Source organism: Erpetoichthys calabaricus, chromosome 3, assembly GCF_900747795.2.
Source record: "Erpetoichthys calabaricus chromosome 3, fErpCal1.3, whole genome shotgun sequence".
Classification (NCBI taxonomy): domain Eukaryota; kingdom Metazoa; phylum Chordata; class Cladistia; order Polypteriformes; family Polypteridae; genus Erpetoichthys; species Erpetoichthys calabaricus.
In genome coordinates, this window is record NC_041396.2 from 213,810,122 (window position 1) to 213,822,544 (window position 12,423).

Consider the following 12,423-nt stretch of genomic DNA (forward strand, 5'->3'; position numbering starts at 1 on the left):
TTAGTTATGTGCTTAATAGATTGGCATCCCATCTTACACTCTTAAAAATATTGCTTGTAAAATGGCACATTACTGGTTACGGGTTGTGTGGTTCCTTGCAGATCTAGTTCTTGTCATAGAACTATTTAATTCTGAGAAAGGTTATCTGCATATGAAACTCACTCTTTGGGCTTTGGAAAGGTTCCTTGTATGCAAACAAAAACAAAAAAAACAACCAGAAATCCTTAATGTATCGTATGCTACCTAGTAGGATACTAACAGACAAGGATGCAACTTTGCAACAGTTGCAGCCCATAAAGAGCTTTGTTAATTATTTATAGGCCTCTACTTTTCCCTGATCACAGCGGACTAAAGTACAGTACTCTGTCTTAAAATAGGACCTACTTGGGTCCCAGCAGTACATCACTCTGTCTCGGGTGGCCGAACATACACCACTGAATGAGTTACACCCCTATAGGGCCAAAAAACAAATCTAGCAAACCATAACTTAGCCTGTGTTATTATATGCACCAAGACTCCTTTAAAAACCATGAAGCCATCTCCGTTTTACAATTCTGCTATCCGCTTTTCATGATTGTCTGTGAAAAGTGTTACAGATCTAAACATATTCAGGTTCCTCCTGGAACCTTCATATAGATGGTTCTTTAATAACCAAAAAATGGTTCCCTTACCAACAACCACTTTGGCACCTTTATTTTTAAAAGTGTAGGCTGGTATTTTTCTCCTGCCCAATGATGCCTGGCGTGCCCCTTGACTGAATTAACAGAGATCAGAAAGGATGACTAGACTGTGAACGGCAGTCTCTTTTTATCACCGATTTGAAACATTAAAAATGACGTCCAAGGTTTAAAGCTGCACTAGGCAGCGGTAACACTCTGGATGGACTTGATCCTGAACCTGTGACTTTAGAAACTTAAATGGCGTTCTGTGTAATAAAGGGTGGTCTGCCCTGATCGCCCACCTCGTGTACTGTACATACTGTACATGCTCACGGTGGGCACTCAAGAGTTAAGAAAGGAGGCGGGACCCTGCTGCCATAGTAGGCCACCCCCTAGTGTGCGATCACAACAGTAGCAACAAAGTGCATCTAACAACTGGCAGACTGGGCGCTCTTGGAGCTGGCGGTGAGCTTTTTCCAAACATGCATGTAATCAGTCCTCAGATTTCTACTGGAAAGGCGACAGGAAAATAATAGGGGGGAGAGCGGAGATGAGCAGGACCCCTTGGATGCTTATTCTCTCGCATGCCGGCAGTCGCCTCAGTGGAGGTGCAACTCATTTCCCGACTTGGATTTAAAGCGGAGGATCGACTGCTCCCTGCCGTACAGCCGGTTGGCTCTGCAGGGCAGGGATTATAATAAGCGGCGGATCGGACACTCGTAAAGTGCGATCGCTGCCCGCAAGCGGCCACCCCGAAGCGTGGGGTCTCCACCTACAAGGAGCAAACTTGGATTGTATTTTTTTTTCTCTTATTACATTAGCGATCTGTGGAAACGTATCACGTAAGTACATCACTAACATTTTGGACTCACTTATGTCATCGTGGTCGCGATCTCCCTCCGGACTCGTCCTTATGCAAGTGCTGAACTCGGCTACGGCAGCAGCGAGACATAGCTGGAACTGCGCGTATCGCTGTAGGGGCCATCAGGTGACCTTTCAGTGCGCCTTGCACGTGAGCTTCTAAAGTTTGACAGCAGCGCGCTGTCTTCCTTTTAGAAACGGAGAGGTGAAGAAATCAGAGGAAGGCAACAGGGCGGGCATTGAAGGAAATGAGACGTGCGCCGGGGGGAGGTTGTGACTCTCCTCCATCAAATCGTATTAATCCACATCGCTGAATATCTTTTCGACCGCATTAATCTTCCCGGATTGGATTTAAAAAATGAGGACAATAGTCATGATGACACTGCACCCGACAGAGGCTGGGCAAATGCAGTAATGGCGAATTATGCTTGGGAAAAAAACAAGCACTTTCGTTTTCATTTAAAAGTCGGTCGCGTTGCACCATCCACAGGCTTCACGAGGTGTGTGGCGCTACAGAGCCGGCAATATAAACTTCATCCATCCATCCATCATAATGCTGCTTAATCCAATTCAAGGTCCCTACGGGGCGAGTGGGTGTGTTCATGAGTTTCAAAGTCTTGTTCCAAGTTTGTGTCCGGGAATGTCAATTTAAAAATCACAATTTCAAGGGTGTAATAAAAAAGATCTGCATTTCTTTATCTGTTATAGCGCCTTTGGACAGTTAATGACCATAGGTCGCTAAGGTATTAGACATCTGTTAATAGCGAAAGGTCTAATCATGCTCAACCTAACCCCTTGCATATTTTATTAAAGGACGCAGTCAATTCGAATCAGAATCGGATGGAAAAGCATCATCTTTCCTGTGATGCGAACAATTGTTGAAACTGGCAGGCCATTCAGTATCCAGCGTTTAAACCTATGGCCAGCACCGGCCTCTGACCTCCGTGAAGTGGCACGACTCGAGTGGCTAACCTGGCCACAGTGTCGGACACTCCGGGACTGCACTCCATTGTTCGCGCGAGGTGTAAACATGTCGCATCAACTCTCGCGTCGTTAGCAGCACATTTATGAGCGCCAATCCCGTGTAGTGCTCGGACACATACGTCACCTTCTTGCCTGGAGCACATTTCAGCACTTAAGAGTCTGAAGGCTTTCCAGAGTCCGTCGGCTGGCGGTCACTGTCAACGATTACGTATATTGAAGTGCTCGAGGTCCGCCCAGCGCTCGAACAAAAGAATTAGCGCGCCCGCGTCGCATTTGTCTGATTCTAGGCTTCTCCGTAAATCAGAATTTAAATAATAATTTTAAAAGATAATAATGTGTGTATTATAAGAGCACAGACCTCGTTATAGCCTTCTTTTGTTCCCCATGTTCACTTTTTTTTGCGAAAGAATGATTTAATAAAGAGAAACATAACTGTTGAAAAAAAACGTGTGTCATAATTTGCATGTTTAGTAAATAGAATAGAAATATGGAGACATATAATAATAATAACAACAACAACAACGCCTGTGTTCACTTAATAAGCAGGGGACAGTAAGGGACTAGCTGTCACATTTCCTAAGACAATGGGCCTCCGTTATAGTTCCGTCAGGCAATCGGATGCATCAGAAGTACTGTGTAATTAAATACTTTTTTGTATACAATATTTGTAGGATGTTTTTGTTTTTCCTACCAGAGGGTTAAAGTTGTTACTGTAGTTGATCGGTGCTCCTTTGTTTTGAACATGTTACGATCAGTTGCCCATAACAACGGTTGTGTTGAACTTATGATTAAAAATATTCAATAAAAATGATCACAATAAATAACTGTTACCGATCTGAATGTTGTTGTGTTTAGTCAATCTCGGTTGTAGAGTTGCACCAAATATATTAAGAATTGGAATAAGGAGTCGTCGGCTACTCGCATCCTGAATTGGATTATGCAGGTTCAGAGACTGGTGGATGAATGAATGTCTGACAGTGACTTATGTTTTATAAATCCCACACAATTTTACGAATATTGCATTCATTAATAAAAAAAAAAAAAAAGCGGTTTACAGTCACCACACATTTTGGGTCATCTAACGGGAGCTCAGGCAGGTTAAGGGGGCTGCCTCGTCGCAACGGGGAGTCACACGCTGCTTGGTAAATATTCGGCCATAGTGATCTGTTAAGAGATGTGTGTTACAGGCACTGTCTAAAATACTCACCAGTTCAATGGCAAGATAAAAAAGCCGTCTTCGATGTAGATCAGGGATATCAAACTGAGATCCTGGAGTGCCGCAGTGGCTGTTGGTTTTCATTCATTCTTGCCGCTTTCTCCATTAGTAACCAGTTGCTGCTGCTGCTGCTAAGTGAACGGGCTGCTTTTGGTTCATTTAAATCGCCATATTTGTTAAGATTCAGCCCTCTTAATTGTTTCTTTCTTTTGTTTTCATTAATTTGCAGCTAAACAAAAATGAGATGCAAAGCGATCCAACATAATTATCATTTTAGTTAGGGAACACAAAATCCAACTAGCTTTCCAATTAAAAGCCTATTCTTGTTGTTAATTAAATCCGTTATTCAGTTCCATGGCTTGCTTGATGTTCATATTCTACCACAACAGGCTGGCTTTCTTTTTTGTGAGGGCACCATCAAAATGTTTTGTGGAGTAGAACAGATCGATATCTGTTAGACTTTCTAATGATTGGCACACATGTGCAAATCGGATCAGGTTAACTAGTCATGTTGGGTCGCTCTTCATACCGTTATTGTCTGATAAATCATCAAGTAGTGTGGTAGACCGTGGCCCTTCAAAACTGGACTTGATGTTATTATGAAAGAAGGAAGTGGATAGGACTGGTGAGCTTTGTTGGGCTGAATGGCCTGTTCTTGTCTAGACCTATCTAATGGTCTAATAATTGCTGATTAACAAGCAAGTCAAGTAAATTCAGATAAGAGCACTTTCTTATCATCAATAGTAGATTGGCAAGTAATTAAGACAGAGGCTGGAATGAAAACCTGATGGCCTCCAGGATCTGAGTTTGGCTGGAAATCTCTGAACAATAAGCAGGACACGATGGGGTGGATGAGCAGTGGGGCTGCTGTTGGGTGTTTGAAGAGGGAGGAGGCTTCAGTCCAATATCTAAATGTCAAATATGGACGATATAGTTTCTTCGTAGCTGAGCTAGTTAGAAAGTGAATAGCTATGACTGAATCAATCTCACAACCTACCTCCTTGTCTTTATGTGTGTGTGTGTGCAGATTATAAATAGATAACTGTATAAACCGCCTAACCCAGCTCATGAGTCGGGATGGCTGGTCAGTCCATCACAGGGTCCCCTCACACACACACACACACACACACACACACACACACACTCCTGCCAAATGGAATCTGCAGTGTATGGGGATGTGGGAGGGCAGTCTTTGCAGACACAGGGAGATGTGGTGTGTGTATGAAGCGCGGCCATCTTAACAGCAGGCTAAGTTGTGCGCTGGGGCCCCTCTTTTGATAAACAGAAACATATATAAACTGCGGAAACATCATGGGCCTCTAAGCTCCTGGGGTCCCCAGCCAGTGCCCATGTGTTAAGACGGCCCTGATCAGGGGGTGGGATCAGGCATTGGAAAATTCCATTGGATTCATGAATTTAGCCGGCACATTAAACCCAGTGGTTGGCAGTGCTGCCTTACATTCATTGTACCAAGGGTTCCGATTTCTAGCTGTGTGGTGCTTATACATTCTACCTGTGTCGTTGTTTCGGTTTTCTTCTGGTGTTCGTGTGGATGTCTTCCTCGGGGAGCTTTGCATGGTTGGCCCTTATGCTCCCCACCTTATTGAATTAAGCAGATTTACGGATGTTGTCTACATTTATAAATGTTGGTTTTGTAACTGGGTTGTGTGGTTTTTTTGTAGAACCACTGCTTGAAAAAGAACCATTTTTCTCTGGAAAGTGCATATACAATTGGTTCTTTGTGCTTTGAAAAGTTTAAAATGTGAGCAAAACCTTTTAATGTATAGTTGCCTACTTATAAGAGGAAATCAACCTGAACTTAGCCTGATGTGTTATTGTGTGGAGGAAGAGTCCTTTTAAAATCATGAACCCACTGTTATTTCACAAAATCTGTTGCCATCTATTTGTGGATATTTATGAAACCTGTCATATTTTTTTTAAAATAAAGGTTATTTCTGGGACCTTTATGTAGATGGTTTTCCTATGGTATTGCCCTGAAGAACCACTTATGCACTTTATTTTTGTGAGCGAGCTTAGTATAAACGGCATATCCATGTGTGTGTGTTTGTGTATCACGTCCTGTATGTTTAGCTGGCCATCACCTGGTCGCATGACTGTTGCTTTCTTAATGTAAAGCTTGTTGTGAATCCCCGACTGATTTCTGCCTCTGATCTCTTATACAGTGTGAATTGGAAGACTGGATTACAATAAAACTGGACTATCGTCGGCACATTGGGGATATACGTGGTTGAAGGAATTATTTGGATTTTGTTTTCCCGCATCGCAACACAAGCGTTTCAAGTTCGACAAGCAGCAGAGGATGACCATCACAGAATTGTCGGGAGAAACTTGATCGACACCCAGCAAAGAACAACAATTGCACTAAAAAAAGGTCCTCTAGGATTTGCGTTCACTTTCTGGGAATTACCGAACTGGAAATCCCTTTTTTTTACGGCAGCCTATTACAGCTGCTTTTTCAGGAAATAAAACGTCTTTGCTATTAAATGTGACATTTAGGCTTCTCTCGCTTTCAAATTCTCCGTGTGGACCGAGTTAAAGGGACGCCGAGGTAATCCAGCATGCAAAGTTCCTGCCTTCAGGAGAGCGAGTGCGCCTTCGCTCCAAAAGCCCGATTTTCAGAGGAGGATGAAACGGCCGCCGGGCGCTTCATTCTGCACGGAGCCGACACACCCCCGGTCTCTCCAGAGGACGATCGGTTAAGTAAAAACGCTGTGCTGGAAGAAGGGGCGACTGAAAATGTGACAGGAAGGAGAAGTCCGCAAGAAAGCCAGGCTTTCTGCAGACACAGAGCCAGGGGGTCCAGTCGTGGGGTAGGCGATGCCATGGACTCGACGCCGACGCAGCAGCAGCAGCCCCTGGACAGCCAGCAGGATCGGACTTTTTACCACCAATGGGACTCCGGGTGTGCAGTCAAGCAGCTCCCCAGTGACGGGTTCGCTCGAGACTTTGCGCAGCATTTGGGAAGCTGTCTGGCGCCGCTGCACGAAAGCAAAAACGGCGTCGGCGAAGAGATCGGCGGCTCGACGCCAGGCGCTGCCTGCAGTTTAAGCCCATCCTTGTGCTTTTCTACAGAAAGCGGAGAGGAGGCAGAAGGCGGCTCTGCTGCGGAGAGACAGCAGCGAGTTGTGAAAAGTCAGTGTCAGATTAATAATGCCAGCGCCACGTTGGAGGAGGCGCAGGGCAGCGCAGCAGCGCCTGTTACTCAGCGTATCCAAATGGGAGCGGAGCCAGGCGGAGAATACGCTTGTCTGGGCAGTCCGGGGTACAACGATTTCGCAGCAATACGGGCCGATTCGGAACCGGACACCAATCAATGGCGCCAGGGAAATGGGGCCCCGAACCTCTGTAGCGTCCAGGAAGAGCCGGATTTAGTGATTGAGGTGGCTGGAAAGCAAATCCGGGCGCACAAATCTATCCTAGCAGAAAAGAGCGACTATTTCAAGGCACGCCTCTCGAGGGATATTCTGAAAGTCAAAGGGGTGAGCTATAAGACTTTGGCGGTGCTCATCGATTACATTTATACGGCCAGGATGGACGTGAGTAAGGAGAACGTGGTGGAGGTCATCACGGGGGCCAAGGTGCTTCAGGTTCCTTGCGCGGTGCAATCTGCGGTGGACGCGATGACGGCACAGATCACCATGGAGAACTGCTACGAGATTTTAACCATAGCAAAAAAGCAAAGGCTGAGCGAGCTGAAGGACACCGCGTACCGCTTCATGAGCGACCACTTTCTGCAGGTCCTCCGGGATCCGGCCGTGTACGGGCGACTTACGGGCTCGGAGAGGGATCTGGTCTTGAAAGGCCGGATGGAGGGCAAGAGCTGCTTGATGGTGGCCGAAATCAACGACGTGTATGACCGTGTGGGCAGCAGACCACAAAGCAGGGACAACAGCCGCCCCCAGAGCCCGCTGTCCATAGCGTCGTTTGAGGACACCCACCTGATTTACTGTTACAGCGAAGAGCACAAGGACTGGAGGCCGCTGACTCGCATGCCAGAGGATGTCAACACAAAGGGCTGCGGGATTTGCACCATGTTCAATTACCTGTTCGTCGCAGGTGGCATTCGGGGATCTGGAGATAAAGGCAAGCTTTCCGACCGAGTGTTTTGCTACAACCCTGTTACGGACATGTGGAGCGAGACCAAGCCTTTAAATCAGGCAAGATCTCAGCTCAAGCTGGTTTCCCTGGATGGCTACCTGTATGCGATAGGAGGCGAGTGTCTCTTTACGGTGGAGAAATACGACCCTAGGATGGACAGATGGACCCCCGTGGCCCCGCTACCCAAAGGCGCCTTCGCCGTGGCCCACGAAGCCACGACCTGTAACGGGGAGATCTACGTGTCGGGGGGCTCCCTCTTCTACCGCCTCCTCAAGTACGACCCCAAGCGGGACGAGTGGCAGGAATGTCCATACAACAATAGCAGAAAGAAATCAACGGACATGGTGGCGTTCAAAAATTTCCTGTACAGGTTCGACGTCAATCGTGACCAGGGTGTCAATGTCTTCAAGTACAACGCCATCGTGAAACTGTGGAGCGATTGCGCCTCCCTGCGGCAGCCCTCCCCGCTGCCCTTCAGGTGCGCAGTCATGGGGAATTGCGTCTATTGCGTCAACAAGACGCACACGCTGCAGCTCATCATCGAGGAGGACGCGGCGGCGGGGGCGAGCTTCGGGCACGAGCCGCTCAAGGCGCCGCTCGAAGCCAAGGGGGCGCTTTTCCCTTTCGTTCTGCGCGTTCCCGAGAAGTCGGAGCGGAACGCGCAGTGACGCAGGCTGCCGATCGACAAGGATGAGGTGACGAGAAGGGACCCCCTCCCATATCTCAGTGTTTCACTGCCATCCCGGAGCCTGGAGCCACCATATAAACAGGAATGTTGCTTTTTTATCTTTGCATGTTGTTGGTAAAATGTGGTGTTCTCTCCTACAGGCGGATTTTCTCTTATCAAAGTGTACAGGTTCAAGAAGGCCCCTTTGACAGTCACAATGGAATACGTGCCAGTGTGTGTGTGTGTTTTTTTTTTGGAAACTGGACACTACAACAGCAGTGCCCCTGCATCTGCCCCTTACCGTAGGACACCATAAGGTGAGGGGGTCAAGGTGGGCAAGATACTATATAGCATCATATGCAGTGCTAACTCACTTTTTTATAGGATGTTGTTTTTCAATGTTTTCAGCTTCTTTGATCAATGTCAGCTTGTTAAATCTTTGCCAGCCTCTTATTTACAAAGCAGCACTGGCACTCTGCCCATAGCACAAAGCTGGCATCAGCACTGTAATTACGGTTTGTGGCTAGAACTCCTTTGGTGCCTTTCTGGAAATCTCTTGGACACGCTACAGTGTTGTAGCAGAAATGGGTGCTCAACTGAAATGAAGAAGATGAGAAGAAGAAAAAAACAAAAACAGACTTGGAGTTTAATAAACTGTCAGTTGCACCCTGCAGATGCTCACAGTAAGGATTTCTGCCAGAGGTGGCCTGATCTGGCAGGGCAGTGCCGCCTGCTTCTGTAATAAAGAATTCCTGTCTGAGCTGTCCACATTTCGATTATGCAAACCTGCACACCGCCTTTAGCATTTATAGAGCGGCTTTTTAAAGTAGGGATGGGCACAGGGAGCTGAAGAAACCTCCAGGGATTCCTAAATGTGTTTTCCAGTTGTTCCGAGGGGATGTGGGCAAGATCGGTTCATTTCAAGTGTGTTCACACCGCACATGCTAGCAATATGCCAAGAGTGAAAGGGTGCAAGTGCTCTGGTGTGTGACAGCTACAGATACAGAATTGAAATCCAAATCCAAACATTGAAATTGACAGTGCTAAACTATTGAGGCTACTGCAACACACATCAGAATGATGGCGGCCATTGGCTCACACCTTTTCTCTCGCTAGGGTCTACTTAGTGACTTAGCGATGTATCAGACACCAGTGTAAGGGCTTAAACTGTACACCAGACAGCTGCCCTCTAAAATGTGACGGCTGTTATCAGTCATGTCTATTGTCATGTGTACATAGTGCAGTGAAATTCATACCTGCATGTCTCCTCAGATGGTGGTGTAGCTGACATTGGACAGGCAGAGTAGTTGATCTCACTAAAGGGAGGAATCTGATGCCATCTTCATAAAATCTGCAAACGCTGTGTGTGCGTGAGTCCTTTCTTTGGCACTGAGTGCCACTAGGATAGGCTGCCTTATCTAAGCGTGAGAGCCTCCTTGTTCTTGTCGAAGTTCACACTTAACCTTGCACTCCATTTTCTGAGCTGCGTAATCAAACTGTAGGGTTGTGGAGTTGAGATGCCTGGAACCTTGCACTCCATTTTCTGAGCTGCGTAATCAAACTGTAGGGTTGTGGAGTTGAGATGCCTGCCTGTCTGCCATGACATTAACCAGCCTTGTATGGGAGTCATAAACCAGGCTGCTTTGGACTTATTGAAGATATGGAAGCCCTTGAGGTAAACCCACGCTAACTCCGCACAGACTGGCCTCAATTTGAAACCAGTCCCCTGGAGGTATGGAGCAGTGGTGCCACTCTCCTCGCGGCAGTTTGATTTGTACAATGGAGAGGGCAGATGGCAAGTGGTCTTCCCTCTGCATGTTCCACACGTTAGATCAAATTCTCTGTTGTTGTCATTTAGGTCCACCTGCAAGGAGCAGGAAGAAGGGTCACTGAGTAGCAGGCAAACAGGATCAATCGACTGGTTATAGTGCCGTCCATGCTGACTGGAGTGCCCATCCCCATTTTAAAGTGATGGCCTTTTGCTTTTTTTTGTTTCTTGTTAGCCATCATTAACAATGACGTCCTGTAGCATCGCTGAGGCAGGATGGCAGCGTCAGTCATCTTGTGTAATTCCAGATTCAAACAACTGCATTTTGATCTCAATATTAATAACAATGGCCAAGAAATCCAACGTATAAAAGTCTTGTGAGTTGCCCAGACTTACCTTTCGTTTAGCAGGTCAACACACATCAGAGCTGCGACTTTAGGCCTACTTGAACTTCATTGGCTAGTTGTGCTAACACACTGGACTGTAAACGCTTTTTGTTCTGTGACCCTAAGTAAGTAATTTGACCTGTCGGCGCTCCACTTAGCATTCTGGGGGGAGTCGTGTCCAGTTCTTTTAAGGGGCTTCAGTATAGGGTCATTCAAAGAGGACTGGACACTTTCCAAAAAGTGTTACTCAATAACTGAAGTATCTATGAATATAAAGTGTGCACTAAAGTGTAGAGGTGTCCCCGATTTTTCTGTGACTGTTGTGCGTGAAATTTGCATGCATTGCCACGTCAACATGTTAGGAGTGGATTAGACCGCAGAAGTGACAAGTGATGTGTGACTTGAGGGGCACCTATTAATCATCTGTAAGTTTAAGAATCCAAATCGCTTTTTATTCACCAGTACTTAATGTACAGGAATTTAACTTGGTAGTTTTTGAGTTGCTTATAACATAACACAACATCATATACAAATAACATAAATAATTTAAAAAACGTTCATTCTAAACTGTTGTAGAATAGTGCAACTAGCTTTGCTACCTGTCTAGGACAAATTGAAATCTAAATAAGTAATGTAGACCTCATCGTTAACATTTGCAGTGCACCATCTATTCAAAGTATTTTGAAATGCATGTAAGTAATAACATGCATTGCATTTTCCATTCCAACAGATGGCACATCACAAACATTTGTAGTATTAAAACGCATTACTGCAAATGTTTGTGACATGTCGTTTGTTGGAATGACAGACATAAGAACTGCACGGACACATAGACACTTGTCCTTTTATTAAGGTGGATGTGCAAATGAAAGTGTGTATTTGTATGGATAGTGTGTACACACAAGTGCCTAATGCATACACACGAGAGGTTCCGTACAAATTGGTTTAGACCAGTGATTCTCAAAGTATGGTCCATCAACCACTGGTTGTCTATAATCATTACAACAACACAGAGACTGGAGCGGGAAGGAGTCACGGAGAAGAAAAAGATGATATTGGCTGCAAGAAATTTGGACAGGGTGCTTCTTGGTTATTGTCTTGAGTCATTTCGTGCAGCCTTACAAGCATTAAGGTTCTTCTAAGTAAGATAAATAGGCCAGCCCAAAGACCAGCTAGGAGCATAGCTGTATTTATATTTCTTAGAAGAATTTTCATGCTTGTAAGCGACTCAAAATAATGACCGTGGAGCACCCTTTCTGAATTTCTTGCAGACAAAATTATCTTCTATGTGGCTACAATCCTGTGTTGCTCTCTTTCTCTCTCTTGACATTTCTTCAAACTCGCCGTATGTCCTCCTTATATACATAAAAAGTTTTACTCATTCTTACGTATTTCCTTCACTGCATGGGTCTCTTTAAATCCACGTTGATGTCCACCCAAAGAGCCAGCCCCTAACACCAGCAATCCCTTAATTCCATGTGGATGCTGATTCACGCTGCGTCAGATGTATTTATTTTCTAAGTCTTTGTGCCTGAACATCTTCTTTAAGACATTATTGTAGATCACCTGGGACTCGGAAACAAAAACCCAGCAAGGTCTGAATGTTAGTGTTTTAGTGCAGACGCTCCTTGCAGGTTTGTAGGGTTGAGGACCTGAGAGGCAAAACATTCAAGTAGGGAAGAAGAGGGAGAGAGAAGATGACAGGGGACTTGTGGGTGGTAGTCCATAGATCAGCAAGAGTGAGGAGCAATGCCTGTCTGACA

General features: G+C 45.7%; 1 protein-coding gene across 1 annotated transcript; it reads left to right on the top strand.

Moving 5' to 3' along the window:
- The first annotated feature begins 466 nt into the window (after positions 1 to 466).
- Positions 467 to 11,692, top strand: LOC114648626 (kelch repeat and BTB domain-containing protein 11). Its single transcript, XM_028797767.2, has 2 exons — positions 467 to 1,501; positions 5,904 to 11,692. Exon 2 carries the CDS (start codon positions 6,300 to 6,302, stop codon positions 8,505 to 8,507), a length of 2,208 nt encoding a protein of 735 aa, XP_028653600.2. The 5' UTR covers positions 467 to 1,501; positions 5,904 to 6,299; the 3' UTR covers positions 8,508 to 11,692.
- Positions 11,693 to 12,423: the final 731 nt, after the last annotated feature.